At 31.3% G+C, this 21,875-nt stretch overlaps 1 protein-coding gene across 4 annotated transcripts in view; it reads left to right on the top strand.

Moving 5' to 3' along the window:
* The window catches only part of LOC126734492 (transmembrane protein 184B), a 43,033-nt gene extending 21,772 nt beyond the window's left edge, over positions 1-21,261 (top strand). Inside the window, exons 3-8 of one of the 4 annotated variants that reach the window (XM_050438154.1) lie at positions 577-742; positions 2,270-2,528; positions 4,012-4,181; positions 4,239-4,480; positions 4,672-4,756; positions 20,962-21,261. In XM_050438154.1, coding sequence (XP_050294111.1) covers positions 577-742; positions 2,270-2,528; positions 4,012-4,181; positions 4,239-4,480; positions 4,672-4,756; positions 20,962-21,167 — 1,128 coding nt within the window. In that variant the 3' untranslated portion in view covers positions 21,168-21,261. Of the gene's footprint in view, positions 1-576; positions 743-2,269; positions 2,529-4,011; positions 4,182-4,238; positions 4,481-4,671; positions 4,757-13,451; positions 14,890-20,961 lie in introns of those variants that run through there. The other 3 variants (XM_050438169.1, XM_050438161.1, XM_050438149.1) reach the window with 3 other exon arrangements.
* Positions 21,262-21,875: the final 614 nt, after the last annotated feature.

Here is a 21,875-nt window from a genome sequence, read left to right as displayed (position 1 = left end):
ACACATCTCGTGAGAGTCCTCTAAAACCTTACTTGATAACGGAAATGAACATGTAAGCTGTACCAGTGACCAAGAAGGTAGTACCACTGATGAAAGCATTAGTCTTATTGAAGAGTTGGAAGGTATACTTTCCAAATCTCAAAATGAACTTGATATTAGCTTCAGTGATATCTATAATTATGAGACTGAAGAAGAAGAAAATTACGAATTTTAGTTAAATCCAGTTTTATTACTTTTATTACCTACCTTTATAAGCATTTAGTTTGAATTTACAAATTTATCTTATTTTTTAATAATACAACTTTGTTTTATTTATAAATATTTTTTATTATGAGAATTTAATGTTTTGTTTTACGTTGTATTATATTTTTTTGTTTGAAATGTGTGTTTTTATTGCTATAATAAGTACCTAGTCTGATATTGAAAATCAGAAAATATAAATGACAAAAATGACCAATAAATGACCATCATTTAACATCCCTAATCATAGTTATTTCCAAGTCCATTATTTTATAGTTTTTAATATTTATTATTTGTAATTCTACTCATCTATTAATTATAAACTTTTTGTTTTAGATCTACCACCACTTAAGGTGGTACACAAACCCAACAGAGCAGCGTTGGATTGTTAGAATTCTATTTATAGTTCCCATTTATGCGACCTATTCTTGGATCAGCCTACTGTTTTTTAACTCAGAAAGTTATTATGTTTACTTCTTTACTGTAAGAGATTGCTATGAAGGTAGGTATACAAAATTAATAGAGAGTATAGAGTAATAAAATGTAAATTCTTATGACTTTTGTGGTCATCCATGAGCATAGTATCTTGTTAATGAATATCCAACTTAGTACCTAATGAATAAAATGAGGAATGTTCTTGAATGACTGGCAGGACAAGTAGAACCTCCAAAGCATAGTACAAGAGGATCAGCCAGGGTCCTTGAGGAATACACTAAACATATAGTTTGAAATCAAATCAAATCGTTTATTTCCATCGACATTATAACAGTGTATTTGTCAATAAAAAACTACAATGCTAATAAAAATAGTATAAAATTACAAAAATATGAAAGGAAACAAATTTGACTAAATTTATTCAATAAATCTACAGTTAAAGAACTCTGTCAATGAGTAAAAAGGACAGTCAGCTAACATGGTCTTAAGAGATTTCTTAAAAGTTGGAAAAATCTTAGCTCTATTCTACATGGGAGATAAGTATATCAAGTGTTTCACCTTCAGTGAGAGGGAATAGAAAAAGAGATTGGGATAAACTGTTGAAGGCACATTTATACCCATGGGTGCCTGAAAATTATCTGTCATCTTTTGCACTGACTCTACAAAAAATTATTAAAGGTATTAGCAATATTGACGTCAATCTCCTTCTATAGGATGTCAGTAACTCATGGTCGTGAACTATCTTTAGTTGAGTATGAAGTAGTCTCAACTGCTGCTCATTAATTATTATTTTGCCCTCATTAATTATTAATAGTGTTATCCACTGATAAGACTTTCTGTGATATGGCTTCGATTTGTTTACATAAGGAAAGCTCATATTAAATAAACTGGAGAACATGTCAAAGAAGTAAGAAAATTTACTTTCAAAATCCAGAGTCTCAATGACTGACAGCCAATGTTCTTTGGACAACAAGTTGTTAAAAAAGTGTATGTTTTCATTGGAAAAGGATCTAGAACTGATAGAAAATTTGCCTAAATCGTGACTGATTGGGTTTTCCAAGTCAAAACTCAGTATCTGAGCCCAATGATCAGAAAACGCCACTTCAAAGGTTTTAGTGGAAAACAATGCAGCGTTAGTAAATATATTATCAATCAAGGTACAGGATGATCCTTGAGTTTTAGAAGGTTCAGTAAAACTACTAGTTTAAGACCTTATGAACTAAATGCGTCCACAATATGTACTGCTTCTTTACATCTGGAAATAAAATCATAATTAAAATCACCACAAAAACACATTAAAGTATTAGGTTTATATAAAAGCTATAACAATATCTCAAAGTGTTTTAAAAAATTTCATTCTTTTTATTTAAAAAAAAAATGCCAACCTTGGACAAAATTTTAATGGAGCTTGTTCAATACGATAGTATTGCTATGATTTACTTTACTGGATTATACTGGAAATGTTACATTACTATGCTATAGTTTATTAAATTCATTAAAATTAAACTACTTTAATTTTTTTAAAATTTAACCATTTCAGATTTGTATACACTAGTTTAAAGAAGCACTCTAATTTTTGACATCTTATTCACAGCTTTTGTAATCTACAATTTCTTATCACTATGTTACGAATACCTGGGTGGAGAAGGTAATATTATGTCCGAGATTCGAGGGAAACCGATAAGATCCAGTTGTATGTTCGGCACCTGCTGTCTTCAAGGAAAAACTTACACAATTGGATTCCTCCGGTTCTGTAAACAGGCCACCCTTCAATTTTGCCTTGTGAAACCTCTTATGGCTTTCATCATTATTTTTCTACAAGTATTTGGACATTATCATGATGGTGATTGGAGGTAAATATTCCGGGTGACACAGAAAAAAGGACAAACACTTGATAACTTTTTTACTTTTCAAGATAAACAAATGAAATTTGATATATCGATTAAATAGTTATAAAAGCATCTTTTGACATATTCTGCTGTCTTCCATCACTTCCGGTTTAATAGGAAGTGACACTAAATTTTTTACTTTAAATGGGACAATTGGTATATTATTATGTATTTTAATAGATATTATTATTCTGAGAATAATAATACTCCATTTGCTAGTTTTTGTTTAATACTCATAGAAAAAATTATTTTTTTATTAGGGTGCCATGAATGCGTTGAAAGTTTTAATTTTTAATCAAGTAATCTATTTAAAATTTTCAAACCATTATTTTTGGCCCTTACTTTATTTCTTTCGATAACACATTGTTCGAATTAAAGTCTCCGGCACAAAATTGCGCCACCCTGAAATATTGGCCAAGTTTGATGTTTTATAAATTTTTTATTTTTTATCAGATTCTCACGATTGAATTGAAAAATGATGGCAAAGTTTTTAGATACATTCGTTGTGATTTTTTAAAATCATTTTGTAAAGTAGCATTTTTCGATTAGGCTATATTATACAGGAGTAAAACAAACTGTTGTTTTTTATCGTAATTTCAAAAGACCCTGTAGGAAAATCAAGGTGGATAATTCTGTTTAATAAAAAATTTGCAGCTCGCAGCAGAAATGAGATAATGGAATGAATCAAAAATCGAAATGTTTAGAATACATCAAAGATCAGTATGTAAACAGAATTATCCACCTTAATTTTCCTACAGGGTCTTTTGAAATTACGAGAAAAAACAACAGTTTGTTTTACTCCTGTATAATATAGCCTAATCGAAAAATGCTATTTTACAAAATGATTTTAAAAAATCACAACAAATGTATCTAAAAACTGATGGCAAAATCTTGAGAATCTGATAAAAAATAAAAAATTTATAAAACATCAAACTTGGCCAATATTTCAGGGTGGCGGAATTTTGTGCCGACGAGTGTAGTAGGTTTATAAATTATTCTAATATAAAACTTTTTATATGTATTGTTCGAAATGACCACCTTTTTGTCCAATGAATGTAGGTATGCACGGGAATATAACGTAAGGCAATATCAACTTTTTCTTCATTAGAAAACATTTAAAATATTTTCACTAAAATTCTTTCAAAAAACTGAGACAAATTTTTTCTATGAGTATAAAACAAAAAGCAGCAAGTGCAGTATCATTATTTTCAGAATATTATTTACTATCGAAATACGTAATAATATACCAAGTGTCCCAGTAAAAATAAGAAAGTTTGCGTCACTTCTGGTTAAACTGGAAGTGACGTAAAACAAGTCAAGAGATGCTCTTATAACAATTCCATCGATATACCAAATTTCATTTATTTATATATTATTTTTCCCTTTTTCCTGTATCAACCCGTATACCACAAGATCTATATATTCATTCAGTAATTATTTTATTTAGTCCTGATGGTGGTTACCTCTACATAACAATTATCTACAATATTTCTGTCTCTCTTGCCTTGTATGGGTTGTTCCTATTTTATTTCGCTACAAGAGACCTGTTGACGCCTTTCGAACCAGTACTTAAATTTTGCACCGTAAAATCTGTGATTTTCTTATCTTTTTGGCAAGGTAAATCAGTATTTTAAATTGTCATATGAGGTAATTAATAATTTATAAAATCTTTAGGTGTGGGATTGGCTATTCTTGAAAAAGCCGATATAATTTCGCCAATTATTGACAGCAGCGGTACCAGGACCTCAGCTGGTACTGTATCCGCCGGTTATCAAAATTTCCTGATTTGTATTGAGATGTTCTGCGCAGCTGTTGCCCTGAGATATGCTTTTCCTCATAGAGTATACGTTCAAGGATGTGTTACAGATTCCAGGGGACGTTCTGTTACTATGCAAAGCATTTCTAGCAGCCTTAAGGTAAAAAAATATTTATTATTTTATATACAGGATGTGAAGAGTATCATATAGGAGGTAATTTTTACTAAATATTTCTGAATCACAACTCCTCATTCTTTCTTTGTCTTATGAGACAGTGGGTATAGTGTGTAACGAAGTGTGACGAACTCTTAGCACTGGTTAACGTTTATCAGTTCATAATTTTTTTGTAGGAAACCATGAATCCAAAAGATATTATGACAGACGCCATTCATAATTTTCATCCACAATACCAGCAATATACGCAGTATAGCTCGGGTGAGTTTATCTCTATTTCAATACTATTTTGCACGTATCTCTGTATGTATAGTGTTTGCATATTAATTATAAATGTTTTTGTATAGCTAATAGAGTATCTCAGATATAATCGTTATTGTTTTATACCATTTTAATGCTGCTAGTATTTTTACTTATAGTTTTTTAATAGTTATCTCAAACTAATTGATAATTGCCCCATTACACTCAAATTATACTAAAATTACTATCGAAGCAAAGCATTTGAAATGTGTCATTTTAATGTTTTTTTTATATTACTCCGTTTTTGGTTTACTTGTTTAAAAATCAGAACATGAAATACTATAAAATATTGAATTCTGTTTTTTACCTGATCGTATATGTTATGCAAAAAAAAAGTAGTGTGTCATTCAGTTTGCATACAGTAGCGAATAGAAAAGAAACATCCAGGAAAACTTTCATGTTTCCCAAACATCGTTAAATAATTCATATAATTGTATTAGCGAAAGTGTTAGGCTAGTTTTTGCATTCCAGAACTTAAAGAAACTGTAAATAAATAAATGATTTGAAGACAGTTTGATAAAGCAAAAGCTTTCAAAAATTCAACTCTTATGCCAAAGTTACAACTAAATTTGTATTTATTATAAGGTTTTCGTTTTTCACTTTTTGCAGATTAGTTAATCTATGGGATTTAAATTACATGGTCTTGAAAATAAAATTTTTTCTCGGTACCGTGGAGAAAAGTTCAGTATTTTGCGACATATTGCAATGAACTTTTCTCATAAGATTGATAAAAAGGGATAAAATACCATTTCCATCCAATTTTATAAAGATAGTTATATGACTTTAAATTTCGATATTCTTATGCGCATTATTATGGTGAGAGCACTATACAGTATTAGTGACTATTATCTGAATGAATTTTTTGTCTAAGTTATAAATTCAATTGTAAATATATACAATTTTTCCTTAAGCCTTAAGAAGGCAATATCAATATAACCTTGGTAATATTAATATTACACTACAATTTACAAAAATGGTAATTGCGAGAAAATATTAAAAATATATATGGCAATAGGTCCTAAATGTTTGAAGAAATATGAAGGTGTTACAATTTTTAATAATTAAAGATGGAAGACGACGGAAGTTTTCTAGTTAAAAAATGTCAATTTTTTACCAGATTTGATATTCCTTTATTAAGATAATTCTTGAGATTTGTTATTCAATTATAATTATAAAGAAGACACACTATAGGGGTCGGCATAACTCAGGCAACCAGTTCGTATTAAGAGAAAAATGCAGCCTCAAAATATATGTATTAAAAGAAATTACAAAAGGGATTCGAAACAGTGCTATTGTAAGTGTTTAAATTGATTCTTATGTTGATCAATGCATATACGGCAACATTTCTCAACGGAGAGGCAGGTTCGTTTAAAAGGCAGAATCGTTTTAAATTCTTCAATTGCTCCATCCTGCATGAAATGATGGATGTTCGCGAAAGTTGAACTGCTTTCCATTTGTCCACGTAAATTATCGAGCATTTCCAGATAACTTTGGCCCGTCACGTGCCTCTCAAATAAGTACGGACCCACGAGACCTCCAGCATGAATACCTGTCCACATACACATGTGAGCGTTCTGGTCGTTCCAGTAGACTCAGGTATGCCGATTGACCGTACCGTTCAGCCTGAAGGTTGCTTCATTTGACCATAACCGATTCCAAACGATCTATCGGTTTTAACCGCGGTTAAGCCCTTGATTGACCTTGAACAGTTTTTTTTATCACATAACCAATCGTGTCCGCTTGGACGTGTTTGGTTGAAGTAACTTCGTAACTTGTCAGCTGTCGCTGTCATCATTTTGTTTGTTTGTAAAGTGCCAATTTCGGCAAAAATAAGCGGAATCTTGTTACTTTGCCAAAAGTCAGCATTCCTTATCAAAAGCCCAAAAACAAAAAGTTCGCGATCCCTCCCCCGTATTTTTTTGGAAAACTCAAAATTTTTTGTACTCGATTTTTTTGTGAAAGCCGTGTGTTTCAGGGAAATGTATCTGAAACAAAAAACGTTTTTAATCAAAGGCCTTGTTGAGGTCACAGAACAGAGAATCAACAATATTCCAGAGCCTCAAATGAGTTTCTTGACTCCCTCCAAACGGTCAAGGATTGTGCTTTTTTCCTCCTAAATCCAAACTGATGTTCACTGAAGGGTCTCAAAGCTTTAAAATGTTCAACTATCTGACCTGCCTTGATCTTTTCAAAAATTGTTGATATTATGGGAAGCACGGAAATCGGCCTATAATTTGAAACAAGAGTTGTTTCTCCATTTTTAAACACAGGAGTGATAAGTGCTCTCTTTAGAACTGTCGGAAAAACACACTCATAAATACGCTGGTTAAACAACTTCGTGAGAGGAACATAAATTAGATTTTTTATAGATTTTATAAGTTGAACATTCAGGCCAAATATATCATTTATATATAAGATGCTTCACGGTATTCAACTTTGTTTGATGCAGTATTTACATTTTGCTAATATGAATGTGGAATTAGGTGACAGTAGGAGGACGGACCTCCATCAAGTCATGAGCTATCCCAGAAAAAAAAATTATAAATATTAATTAGTAAATTATTAATATTAAAATATCGATATATATTATTAATAATTACTGTCTCCTTTCCTCTTTTAAACCCCCCGATTTGAGTTATTAATCTGCCACATACATTTACTAGGGTTACTAGAAAAATTTATTGCTCTATCGTTTGCTGCCTTTTTCGCTTTACATATGGTAGCTCAATAGATATTTTTAAACGACTTATATTCCACCCTATCATTCGCTCTATTGTATTGCTTACATATATCATTAAACAAATTCAAATGCTCTCTCATACCTCGTAAGATTATTATCAAACCAACCTACTGTATTTGCCTGGTTGGACCGTACACTGAATTTTCTGTCAAGAAAATATTACAGAAATGCGTTTTCCAGGAGGTCCATTAAGATCCGCAACTTCTCCTCACTATCAATCTTTTGTTGATTTACAAAATCCCAAGAAATACTCGCAACAATACCATAAAATTTATTCAGGCCATTTTGCATTGCAAGGTCGGAATACCCTTCTCCCCAAAGATATTTTCTTTTGTAATTTAAAAAAGCAAAATCCAATTTTTGGCCCCGGTGATCAGAGAGATAGGAGTCAATTCTTCGCCAAGAGTGGCTCGGATGTAAAATTGAGAAAAACATTGTCCAAGCCGGTTTCCCTAGGAGCCCAAAAGATCAAGGAGTATAGGAATATCACCTTGTGTTAAAATGCACAATAAAGTCTCCTACCAAGACAATAGTCTTATCAAGGCCAATAAAGTTTAAAACATCCTCCACAGCAGACAAAAAGGTGCGAATTCTCCTAGTGCTCCAAAAATATGCCAATGTCAATTAACGCCAGCGCCACTGTTTCACTATTTTCGTTAGTTGTTACAGATACTGGTCGTCCAGCACACAGCGCGTCCTCCACTGAGCCCCGGTTCTTAAGAATTTCTGGTACGTTCTTCACACTAATGATGTGGTAGCAGCAAGTTCGGAGATTGTTGTTGAAATTAACACAAAAACTCTTTCTTGAAGCGTGAACTTGTAACGTTATTCATTTTGGAAACGCGTCTATACAGGGTGTTTCATTAATATTGCGAAAAAATTTAAGCGAAGTTTCCTTGCTTAAAAATAATTAAAAAAGTCCTTATTAACCTATGTCCGCAAATGCTTAATTTCTATACATAGGTACAGGGTGTTACAGTTTTATTTTTATTTTTGTTTTTTCTTAATAATTTTGATAATAATTGGTAAAACCATATTAAAAAAACCTCAGATGCCAATTTTCGTTTAAATATCTGCATAACTACCAAAATTATTAAGAAAAAAATCAAAATAAAACTTTAACACCCTGTATCTTCGAAGAAATTAAGCATTTGCGGACATAGGTTAATAGGGACTTTTTTTTAATTATTTTTAAACAAGGAAACTCCCTGAATTTTTTCGCAATATTGATGAAACACCCTGTATATTAGACGAGCACCTGTTATATTGATGACACAGACACAACTGTCAGAACCATAAACATGCTTCGTTTAATGTTTTTAGAGAGCGTTGCCTGTCTGATGCCGACCCCTCTATATTAAAGTTAATCTTTTTGCAACTATCTATGTTAAAAAGGCAAGATATGGGGCCTTTAGTAAATAAATCAAAATTGATACAAGATTTAGATTTTTCATTTAAATAAACCTCTCCCTACCACCCTGTTTAACTAAAAAAAATTTTTACCTTTTTTGATTTCCAGTCAGTGCATTCATTTCATGAAATCGGATCTTGAAAATAGTTAAGTTTGTTTTATCTTTAGAATATCTTTTTATGTAATATTTAATTAATATTTCATATAACATTAACATTTCATTTTGGCTTAAATTTAAAATTTCACGTAAATTTCAATTAGTACACATCATACTATATTTATCCTTAATAGATCTCTTTCATTTCAATGATAATATTTCTATGCAAATTTAAATATTTAATATAGTTTTTTTGAATTTTAATCTTAGAACATTGGATACTTAGAATAAGCCTAACTTCAAACCATCTGCGAGGTATTTGAGTTAAATACAAGAGAAAAATATTCTTAATAAAAACGGTAATGAAGAAAACAAGCTACGTAGAATACCTGATATGCAATACTTATTAATTGTTATTTAAATGCATAATTATATTAATATTTTCGTAGGAAAATTGAAGCTGAAAAGTTAATTTTGGTAACCAATACCCAATAGATATTTCCCAAATATTTTGTCTTTTATAATCTTAGAACATTGAAAGACTAGAATTAGCATTGCCGTGGAGCTACGAGCAGTTTCTTTGCTTGCAACATCTCTGATACAATGATGCCAAATGCTTATGTAGAAATGGCATAAAAAACACTTTATAATATCATAAAAATTTGTCACTTATTTTAACAGGCACAAAATAATACTGCTGTTCCTCTTATGAAGCATTTTGTTAATCAAATATGATACGATACTTCATGAAGAAGACAATATAAAGTTAAACGAAAAAGGCAACAACATCGCAACGGCGCTCGATCGCATTGTTGATTCGACCAACACGAGAAATCTGTACCAGTGAAGTCGCCAAAAAATATTTACATTATAAATATTTAGTAATAATATATTATGATTTAAATTATAAGTAATATTACCATTTATAAACTCTTTATGCGAGTTTTTAACGTACTTCTTTAGAGTAAAGGTAATGATCAAAGTCAAAGCCAAAAAGTAGCTTTATTTGTAACTAACAAAATAATGTTGTGTACAAAGCCTTATCTCTTAATCCTTTATTTCTAATCTATCTTAATTTCTAAGTTAGTCAATACGCAAACCACATTTATTATTCTTTTATTAAGGCTAAACTTAATTTAAACCAATGTAGGACGTAGAGAAGTTTTAATCAAATGACATAAAAAACATTTGTAGAAAAAAAACATCATACATGCATTCAAACCCATTAACTAAATGAGAGGGTCGTTAAAATATTCCTGCAAGGAATAATATGATTTCGTTAATAATAGTTTCTTTAATGTTTTTCGAAATTTCCTCGCACAGTGTTGTTTTCTTAATGAGAGGGGAAGATGATTAAATAGTTTTTTTCCGTTCTAAATTATGGACTTTTTCACACCTCGGTATAGGTAAAGATAGCAAAAAAATCTGTCTTGTATTATATGGCTGAGTAAAATACAGTTTCTCTCTGAACTTTTTATGAACAAGGCTCCAGAATTAAAACGCAATATAATGTTACGACAGAGTAATTAAGGAACACTGGTCTACACGATTATCGAATGTTAGCACATCGCACGCAGTGCCCGTTTTTGTAATAAGAATACTGACTGAAACAAGTATTCTGAACAAGACCTCGAGAATGGAATATTATAACGAAGATGTGATCTGATTAGAGAGAAATAAGCCATACGGGCCACTGCCAATCTCAGGTTGAATGATATCATTCGAAGAGCATAGTAACCAGAAGAGAGTTTTCTGTTCAACCGAATTATGTGGTTTTCAAATTTTAAGGAATCACCAATGTACAGGCCCAAAAACTTTGCAATACCTGAATGTGAATGTTTTATTGTTCAAAGATATGTCGCCGAAGTCGCACTTAAAATAATATTATCTAATAAAACTGTTGATAAGACTTTTATTCTGGGCTTTAAGTGTAATGTGGAGGGTTTTTTGTTTGATGAGCAGAGCCTACTACATGGTGGGGATTATTGTCGATTTCTCGGCCTCTTTGTTGATGAAATTTTAAGGTTTGACAACCATGTTTTGGGCCTCGCTGCTAAACTTTCTTCTGATAGTTTTGCAGTCAGGGTTGCCAGGCATCAGTTGGGAGGGTTTTTTGCTCGTTCAGTTTATTTCGCCTTAATAGACTCTCATATCCGTTATGGGTTGCCATTTTGGGGTTTGTGCTCCAAGGGACTCCTTAACATCATTTTTACTATTCGGAAAAAATTATTAAGGTATCTCTGTGGTGTTGGTCTGAGAGTCTCTTGTAAACCTCTTTTTGTAGCTGAAAGAATTTTAACAGTTTTCTCACTCGTTATATTGGAAACTGCTACACTCATACATAAGTCCGTTAGTCCACCATCCTGCATCAGTCATAATACTCGTCAAGTAAACAACTGATCTCTTCCAATACCCACCTCTTCACTTACGAGAAACTTTCTTATATTTATTAGTCGTAAAATATTTAATCATGTTCCTTTTTCGATTAGGACTGGTACAGACCTTAAAAATTTTAGGAGGGAACTAAAGAAATTAATTTTACCAAAAGCTTACTACAGCATTGAAGAGTATTTTAACGACTCATTTTAATATTTAAAATTCATTATATATCTGTGGATCAGATTTGTTTTTATTATCCTTGTTTTATGTTAGTTCTTGTTGCTATGTCGACTTTCCCTCGTTGAACCTCATGAACATGTATTTCATGTGGTGGTTTTTCTGTATAGTCTGAGTTTAATCATTAATTTTAACAGTCTCAGGAAGAACTTGCACGGAAAAGAAGAGGTGAAGGAAAGGATTGACTTTGATTCAGCATAACAAAAAAAGTGTAAAAGAATAATGACCCATCTATAATACCCCTTTAGACAATTTAAATAAACCATCTACCCTGAATTAAGAGGATTTTTAATTACATGTCAAAAGCAAAGATGACTGAAACCTAGTGTTGAGTAAAACCTAATGAAGTCGCACATCAAGTTTCTATTTACGAAAATTAGTTTAATTTAACGCGCTCGGAGTACTAGAACAAAATTCAAATTTGGTGCCATAATCAAGTTTTAAATTTCCCGCTGCTATGAAGTCACAAACTCATTCTCGTTTTCGGTCAGTACTACTCCTCGGTATTCAGAGAGCGCAACGTTTTATCGTCGGTTCAGTGTTCTATTCACAGAATACAGATATAGAGAAGTGCGTGTTGCCTAAGGGTCAGACAGAAATTCTATTGACAGCTCTATTGCCGGGAAATTTAAACCTGATCTATTGCGCAATATTTAAATTTGAAGTCAGTTCCAGAATTACAGAAGTTGACGCGTGAACTGAAAGATGATAATATAATGCTAAGCTGAATAACTGAAGAATGATAATGATAAATGATATTTCTTTTCTTCTTTTTTAGTTTTTTTTTGATTATATAAAATATGTACAATCAAAATCGATTCTGTATCCTGTTTTTATCCTGTATCCTGTATGACCAAATAACTACTAGTATTATACATTCTAGGATTAGGAAGCTTTTTGCACAAGTTTGTAACCTTAGTCAATAAAGTATATTTTGACTTTGACTTGACTTAATAAGTTTTTATTTAGGTTTATTTCTATGATTATCATATGTGTTAATATATAGCTGAAAATTTCCTCTTTTGAACCAACGAATATTTGTGTAAACAAAACACCCTCCTTGCCCCTGAGCACATGTTGAACTCCAAAGTTGTTTACTAATTCTAGTCTGTCAATGTTTAAAGTTTTTGATATTATAAACTGTAAAGATGACAGCTAGCTTACCTATTAGAGAAAGAATTTGAATTTCTTTTTCCCCAATATATGTGACACACTTAACACTTCTTTAACATTTTTTAGCAAAAAGAAAGTTTATAATTTTATTATTAACAAAAAACGGACTAAAATCACTCAAGAAGAAGCTGAATTACAAATATTAATTATTATTAGTATACATATAGTACAAACTAGTATTGGTTATTAAATATTATTAAATATATTTTAATCCTTCTCCTGCCTTATAATAAATAATGCTATTTGCAATCATTAATTCTATTTTTTTTCGCTTTTATTAAAATTGAGTAATCACTGGCAACGTGAAATACTAAGCATATTTATCAACAAAATATCCCTTCTGTTCCGTTTCCATGCGGGCTCAACCCAAAACAGCCAATGTTTATTCTAGTGTATTCAATGTTCTAAGGTTTTCATTAATTACATATGTTTACTCTCTAGACGCTGCTTCATAAAACTATTGAAGCAGCCTAGTTCTCTTAGCACTAAAAAACTAGTTAGTGCCAATATTAGATGTTAATATTTTCTTTCAAACATATTTAATTGGCTCTAACTAGTTGAAAACTTCTATGAGAGCAAAGGAGCTATTATAGTATTGCATGATAATCGCTTTTTGCAGATGTGATGTCACACCAACCGTACGAGCGACTGTGAGCCGGCTGGCGCATGCCCTGCATGGATGTCGTTTATTATGCTAGAATCATCAGGGCTTTATACTCAAATAAGTTTTAGAAAATATAAGAGAAAATCTGTTTGCATTTTGCGTTGTAATTTATTGTTCATGAACGCTAAATGCTCTTATATTATGCTTTCACTTATTCACATTTCCACCCATCAGCTACTAAGACCCATTTTTACTATTACATTATTTGGTCCATTTACATTACATGTACAGAGAGAGTATTTGGAAAGTCGGCTGTACTTAGGCATTTTGACGTTAATGTAGGTAGTCAAAAGTAGACTGATTTTTATTTTGTTTAAAATGTTAAAATTAATTAATTTAAAATGTTTATTTTGTTTTTATAAAGGTTGCATTGCATATTTCCTGTTGTGGATTTATTGTATAAAAAATTCCAATATGGCCCTATGGAATGGATGGGTAAAAGCTGGGTCTTTTCCAATATCTATTTTATCACAATTTACAAACATTTAAATATCAAAAGATATCAGGCACGTATGTACTTAGCAGCTTTCTTTGTACATTTGTAAATATTGTTGCATCAGACTAAAAGATTATTAGAAAGTAAGAGACATATTTATATTGTATTTTTTCAATCAAGCAATGTGAGTTTTAAAGAGTAAATTTTACCACTGCAAGAATTAAAAGAGGGTTATTAAGCTTTAAAAATTAAAATATTCGTAATACATATACATTTTTAGTAACTAATATTGGCATTTGTGGTAAAATAAGTGCCTGTAAGGGGTGTGAGATAGTAATATGTTGCTCTATGGGGATGATAATTAATTTTAAGTATTTACAGAACGCACCTCTCTACCTTTATGTTAGAATAGAGGCGCTATTAATTTAATAACTTTGTCATACTAAAACTGGAGAGTTCCCATTGTTTCAAATAGTGGCTGAGAGCAATTAGCTTGCAGATCTCCATTACATTAAAGTGATATGATTATTAGTTTGTGCTAGAAACTAAATTGTTCTAGCTTATTAAGCAGGAAAGATGTAAGACCCTTCAAACATTATTACAAAAATTAACTAAAAAATGCATTATTTGGACAACGGAAATTATTGACGTAACAGAAGATAAGCGAATTTGTTGACCATTTTATTTATATTTTTCTGACGTAATAATTATAATAAATATTTATTAGTATATAGTTATTTTATATGTAATTTTGCTAGCCTGTGACTTTCGTTATAAGGCATGCGCATGCACCACTTTTTGAATTATCAAATTATATAGGGTCCTACATGTCTTGATTCGTTTTGTTCATAGTTTGTATATAGTATTACGTTATTAGTATTTTATTTTTAGAAATCCTACCATGTTTTATTTTATTATGTACCTTTTTATTTTTTAATAAACGGCTTGGTGTCTTTTTTTTTGTACATTTTTATTTTTGGTTATTATAGTTTCTAATATAACTTATTAATGTTCGTTATATTTTCTTGTAATTCTAATATATTTTGTATAATTTAAAAAATTTGTATGTAAAAATTTGCATTAAGATACAGAAAAGTAAATCTAATTTAAAGAAACGTTTTATTCTGTTTCAGAAGAAATACTAGTTTATGACGTGATTGAAATTTAACATTTAATTTCTTTCCACATTTTCGGTCCCTATCATAAAACATTTTAGTTTATAATGTAACAGTTTCTTTGTTGATAGATAGGAAATGATAAGGTGGGAAAAGATTTTATTTGAATATTAAACCCAACTAGCATTTTTGGCAACAGCTACAGTAGTGGCAGAAAGTAGAGCAACTTTTAAAAAAATAAAATTTCTTGACAACTAACAAAGGAATAACAATGATATTTATCCACAATACTTTTGGTCAAGTAGGTAGTCTTAAATCAGATAAGAATTGACCTTCTAAATATTTCTGTTTATTTTTAAACTGATAAGAATTTGTGTACCTGGCAAAAAGTAGAGCAACATTTTTCTTAGAACTTACAAATCGAATAATATTAGTTTAATTCCAGCTGTTTACCGGTTGCATTAAAAGCAAAGTTAGTTTACAATGCCTAGAGGACGGCCTTTATCCGTTGATTTAAAAACACGAATTATAGACAAAAGTCACAAAAATGGTGAAAAACGAATCAATATTGGAAGAAGGTTTAGTTTGAATAAATTTATAGTATCGCGAATAATTTCACGTTATGTGAAGCATGGACATGTTTTACCTAGAAAAAAAACAGGAAGACCAAGAAAAACCGATAAATATCAAGATAAACAAATTTTGAAAATATCTTAGAGTGATCCATTTTTGGGTTCAAGTAAAATAAAGCAGCGTTTATCAGAAGAATTAGGCGTTCAGGTATCTTCAAGGACAATAAGAAGTAGATTATGCGAGGCCAAATTATTTGCAAGACGTCCAGCAAAAAAGCCCTTATTATCTGCAAAAAACAGACGATCCCGTCTTCTTTTTGCTCGATCTCATTTGCACTGGACAATTAATGACTGGAAAAAGATAATATTCAGCGACGAATCAAAGTTTAATTTGTTTCAAAGTGATGGAATAGCATATGTTCGACGTCCTGCAAACCAAAGGTTAAATCCCAGATACACTTGTCTAACAGTAAAACATGGTGGTGGATCAGTTATGGTGTGGGGCTGCTTTTCCGGTTTCGGAATGGGGCCACTTCATAAAATTGATGGGATAATGGATAGATTTATGTACAAAGATATTCTGGAAAATGAAATGGTTCCATATGCAGACGAGAAAATGCCCCTTAGGCACATTTTTCAGCAGGAGAATGATCCAAAGATGATCCATCAATTCTTAAAAAGTTGCTCTACTTTTTTCCGCCCCAGAATTAATTTTTGTACATAAAAAATATAAACAAAGAATATTAAGTTAAGTTGTTGATAGATTTATAATGCTTAGATCTTATTGGTATTATATTTCCAATATGATTGTATTTTCTTACTAAATTAAATAGATGTGTTTAAAATAAAGAAGTTGCTCTACTTTCTGCCACTACTGTACGTAATCGCGACTATAAAGAATACTTTAAAGTCGCGGGAACCGTTTAGGCACCGTTCTGTTACCACTTTTTTACCAAAATTGGGAATGATTTTGCTGTAGCAAATACGTAATTCTATCGTCCCGGGAAATTCTTTTTAACGTCCCATAGTGGTTTTCGAGATGTCATAAAGTAGTAATTGTGCAGTGCTAGTTACTAAGAAGTTACTGAGACAATATTATGCAAACATTTTGATTCTCTTTCTTTGTCAACACAAATAATTTTATATGTCCGTCTTTATTCTAAGTGATGGCGTTGTATCGGGGTTAATCTACTTCATATTGTATTTAATATAGCTGATATTATGGCTTACAGGAGTGGAAAAATGTAAACGAAGCAAATTTTACTGTTAAACAGGCAATATAGGACGAAAATAAAGAACGCCTCATTAAAATAATGACTTTAAACAAAAAAATATACCAAGTCTAAATATTTAAATTTAATTTTTTAAAGAAGGTAGATATTTTTTTTTACTCCTCTTTACTCCTATGAATATAAGAAGTTTATAATTTCATAAAAATTGCATAAAATGTAAAAGTATTCCGATTTTAGCAAATTCATAAAATCGTGCAATACCTTTTCACAAAATAGAGTCAAATAATTTAAAAAAATATGGCGAATTGTTGTTAGAGTTACCAAGAAGTTTCTTTTGTTACTTCAAAGTAAAATGACTTAGGAATAAGTAAATTATTTCAAAAAAATGCTACTATAAAGTATATTTTACTGCATAGTAGAAATATTACTTAAAGGTAATTTGCTTTAATAGCCAAGGTGGTAAATATTACTTTAAAGAAGAAATAAGGGTAACTATTTCGGTCTTGTTATCGATAATATTACGTCAAAGTGTATTACTGCGTGGTAATATATTGATGTTTCTATGTAGTCGCAAGAACTTGAAATTTAACTTTGTAATCGCGCTTACTTAAAAGTTCCCATTTAATCGTCCCACCGACCAATATTTTCTACTTTATAGTAACGACGTTGTAAAGGTAATTAGGTCAGGTCGCTAAGCGGTATCAGCTACCATCAGTGTTACCACAAAGTAATAATTACTATATAGTCAAGTATTAAGTTAATATTACGTATTTCTTACTACTATTTTTTACTTGGCAGTTATTTAAACTTATAAGATATTTTTATCTTGATTTATTACTTGAATAAAGTAATATAGTCAAACAATGTTGTAGCCATAACTAAAATTGCTAGTTGGGAACCCACAAATCAAATCTCGTTAGTATTGCATCTTTGGAATAAAATCCTGAAAAACGTTCTTCTATAAATAGTGTATTGAAATAATGATCCTTTTTAGTTTTATAACTAGTTATTAATTGAACAATGGTTGGTTCTTGGATCCGTGTAAGTTAAGAAAAAATTAAGATTACAGTTGCAACAACCGAAATTGTTGGATAAATTGACTTCTTTTATTTTTTACTTGGCGGATTCTCTATTATTTTGTAATTTTATTATTTCTAGGCAAAAATCTCTCCGTATAAAGACATATTTTCCAGTTTTTACTTTTGTAGCGCATGAAACACTACAGTTGGACAAAAGCAATGGGTCGATTATTCACTTTTATATCACAACATTTTCACTGTAAATAAAATTGAAAATTTAAAATATGGCGTTGAGACTGTAGATTTTGAGACTTGTTTTCTAGGTTTAATCTATTCATATTCATATAAACTCAATACTGTTAGCATTTCGAGAAATTTGAAGCCAACATAGGCATTATACAACATTAGGGAGGTTTTGAAAGATCGATAAAATCTTTGCTTTTGCATGAGATATGATAGGTATGACCAGCCAATAGGTTATCACAATATCACTCATACGCATTGGCAAGTTTTCCACGGTGAGATAAAGTGTATTGAGTTTATAGGTATATGGATTCATTAGTATCCCGAGTAGGTTAATTCTGTAATGAAAAATTTACTACAATGCAATATACCGGGTGGCGCATCGAAAACGAAACAGAGCCAATTACGGGCAGTCCATTAACTTTTTAAAAAAATGCTCGGACCCGTCGATTTTATTTTCGAGGGGGACACTTAATAATCACAAAATCACTTTCCCACCTACAACCCCATAAGCGGGGGTCGCACTACTCCTAGAATCTTAAATGGGAAGGGGAGGTCTAGTGATACCTCATTGGAAAGGTCTTTTAATTCTCTTTACAAGGGTACTTGGTTTGACGCAATTTAAGTAAATACTTTTTAAAATTTTCGCATTTGAACCTTAAAAGGTAATTTTCAATATTTTTACTTTATCATAGACTACTAAAGGTACTTTTAAGAAAAACAATGCCAGGCAGTAGGACAAAACCATCAAGTATTATTAAATTATGAGACAAAAAATGAGATAGCTCTATCATATTACAGAATATTTTGACTAGACATTCAAAAAATTATCGCAAAAATAGATTTAAAAAGAATTTGCTTAAGTGTTAGCTTATAATAAATGTTCAAAATGGCCATTTCCATTCTCCATACAATAAAAAAGATTTTGCTCTAAGCGTTGTCGCACATTCTGCAATACTTCAGGCGTGATTTGAAGACACTCATTTACAATTCTGCCTTGTAAATCTTCTAACGAAGTGGGTTCAGTCTCATAAACTTTGCTTTTTAAGTGACCCCAAAGAAAAAAGTCTAGAGGTGATAAATCCGACGATCGTGGAGGCCATTCAATAGCACCTCTTCTTCCAATCCATCGTCCTGGAAACGTCCGATCCAAATATTCTCGCACGAATAACGTATAATGTGGTGGGGCACCATCCTGCTGAAACATCAATCTATCCTCATCGTATCTGTCATTTTGAGTTTCAATTATAGCTGTCAATGCTGGATCAATTGCCTGTTGTAATAGCTCTAAGTACATTTCACCTGTCAGATTTCCAGGTAAAAAAAATGGACCAACTAAATTATCACCAAAGATACCAGCCCAGACATTTAACTTTTGTGGGTATTGGGTGTGTACCTCACGATACACTCTAGGATTATTGTCGGACGAATACCGGCAGTTATGAAGATTGACCAAGCCATTCAGGAAAAAAGAGCTTTCATCAGAGAAACACGTATTAAACAAAAAATTTGGGTCATTAATAATTCGTTCACTCATAATTTCACTAAATTGTGATCGCCGATCGAAATCATCTTCATTCAGCTCTTGCACAAGATGTATTTTGTACGGATGAAACTTATGAGCTTTTAGAGTTCTTTGGATACTACGTCGACTAATACCTGTGACAGTTTCCAATTGACGGGTACTTAATGTAGGATCTAGATTAATATGCCGTAGTACAGCCACTTCCATACCTGCATTCCTTACGGGATTTTCAATATTGCGTTTGCGATTCGCCACTGATCCAGTTTCTCGAAATTTGGAAACAAGCTCCAATACATACTTTCGCTGCACCTTGCTGTTTTCATGTCGCTCATTAAATAATTCCGCCGTTCTATTAGCACATTGATTATTTCCAAAAAATAATTCAATTATTTCAACTCTTTCTGCCGTTGTATGCACCATTTTTATTTTTAAAAATAGGTATTACCTAAAAAAACAAAGTCCCGCACTATAAATCACCGTTTTAACAGCGTACTACATTTAGAATAAATTGAGAATAATTCAATTTTTAGTTTTGGTCAACAAGAAAATTTTACAAATATTTGTAAAATTTTTTTGCTGACCCGTTCTCTAGTTCATCCGTATTATTCTAATGACATTTATTACCTGTCGTAAATAAATAATAAAGTAAAAAAATATTAATACCAACGTGGTCTGTGATTGAGATAGTGAACTAAAGCAAATTCTTTTTAAATGTATTTTTGCGATTATTTTTTAAATGTCTAGACTTAAGGTCAAAATATTCTGTAATATGATAGAGCTATTTAATTTTTTGTCTCATAATTTCATAATACTTGATGGTTTTGTCCTACTGCCTGGCATTGTTTTTCTTAAAAGTACCTTTAGTAGTCTATGATAAAGTAAAAATATTGAAAATTACCTTTTAAGGTTTAAATGCGAAAATTTTAAAAAGTACTTACTTAAATTGCGTCAAACCAAGTACCCTTGTAAAGAGAATTAAAAGACCTTTCCAATGAGGTATCACTCGATCCCCCTTCCCATTTAAGATTTTAGGGGTAGTGCCACCCCCGCTTAGGGGGTTGTAGGTGGGAAAGTGATTTTGTGATTATTAAGTGTCCCCCTCGAAAATAAAATCGACGGGTCCGAGCGTTTTTTTTTAAAGTTAATGGACTGCCCGTAATTGGCTCTGTTTCGTTTTCGATGCGCCACCCGGTATTAAATAAATGACTTCTAACTTTTATCAAGTAAAGTAAGTATACCAACAGTTTAATTTTTTCAATCATTATAATAATTCTTACTCGAATGACATTTATTGACTTAAAAACCAATAAAATCAATTTCTAGGTAGTAAAAACGGGAGAGGAATTCGTCTTTCCCAATATGACCCAGATGATCCAATGAGTCCCAGTGGAGGAACTGTACCATGTTCGTACAACAGCCTGGATAATCCGAGCAAGCCTCCCATTACTATTAATTCCAAAGTATCCAGCGTTTCTTCCGCTAACTATACTGAAAAAACAATGCTGCTTAGCTCTGATGAAGAGAACTAAAAGTTATTATTAACATTACTTAATTTATTTTGTTATATAGCTCTATATTATATTATGGTATAAATATTAATAAATACTTAATAAATGTTACAAATTGTTTGAGATGGTACATAATGGAGGGATGATGGAATGAATAACTTATTGTGTATAGGTTTATTAAGCTGAATTACGCTGATAGAACAGAGCCTTTGGCGAACGTACCACCGATGTTCTACCAATGTTTATTAGCTAGCTACAGCTAGGTTTTTTATATTAGTAAAATCAATAATAATACTTATAAACTACTTTTTTGGTGTAAAATAAAAACAATATTTTTTTCCATTTATTTATTACGATTTAATTTTTTATGTGCAAATCGACTCAAGGTAATACCTTGAGCCAGCGATACCCTAAAACCCGTACCATAAAAAAAGTTGAAACGTATAATTTAAATCATTAATCAACAAATCTCAATGTAATAACAACGAGAAATCTAAAAATACCAAAAAATATTTGAAACTTTAACTGTAAAAGATGAACAGTGAACACCAAAACTTAATATTTGTCTTTGTTTCTCAGAAAATACGCTCCTTTCTAGTTCTGGCAAAGTAAAAACAATATCACTCCTGTCTATGAAATACATTTCATCTCTGTCCTTTCATTTCCGCAACATAGTAATGTGTATTTTTTTGATCAATAATCTTAAGTGAGGACAAAGTCAGCTGCTCT

Source organism: Anthonomus grandis, chromosome 1 (assembly GCF_022605725.1).
Source record: "Anthonomus grandis grandis chromosome 1, icAntGran1.3, whole genome shotgun sequence".
Lineage (NCBI taxonomy): Eukaryota > Metazoa > Arthropoda > Insecta > Coleoptera > Curculionidae > Anthonomus > Anthonomus grandis.
The sequence above is the reverse complement of the archived record's forward strand: the minus strand, read 5'-3'. Positions and strand labels throughout refer to the sequence as shown.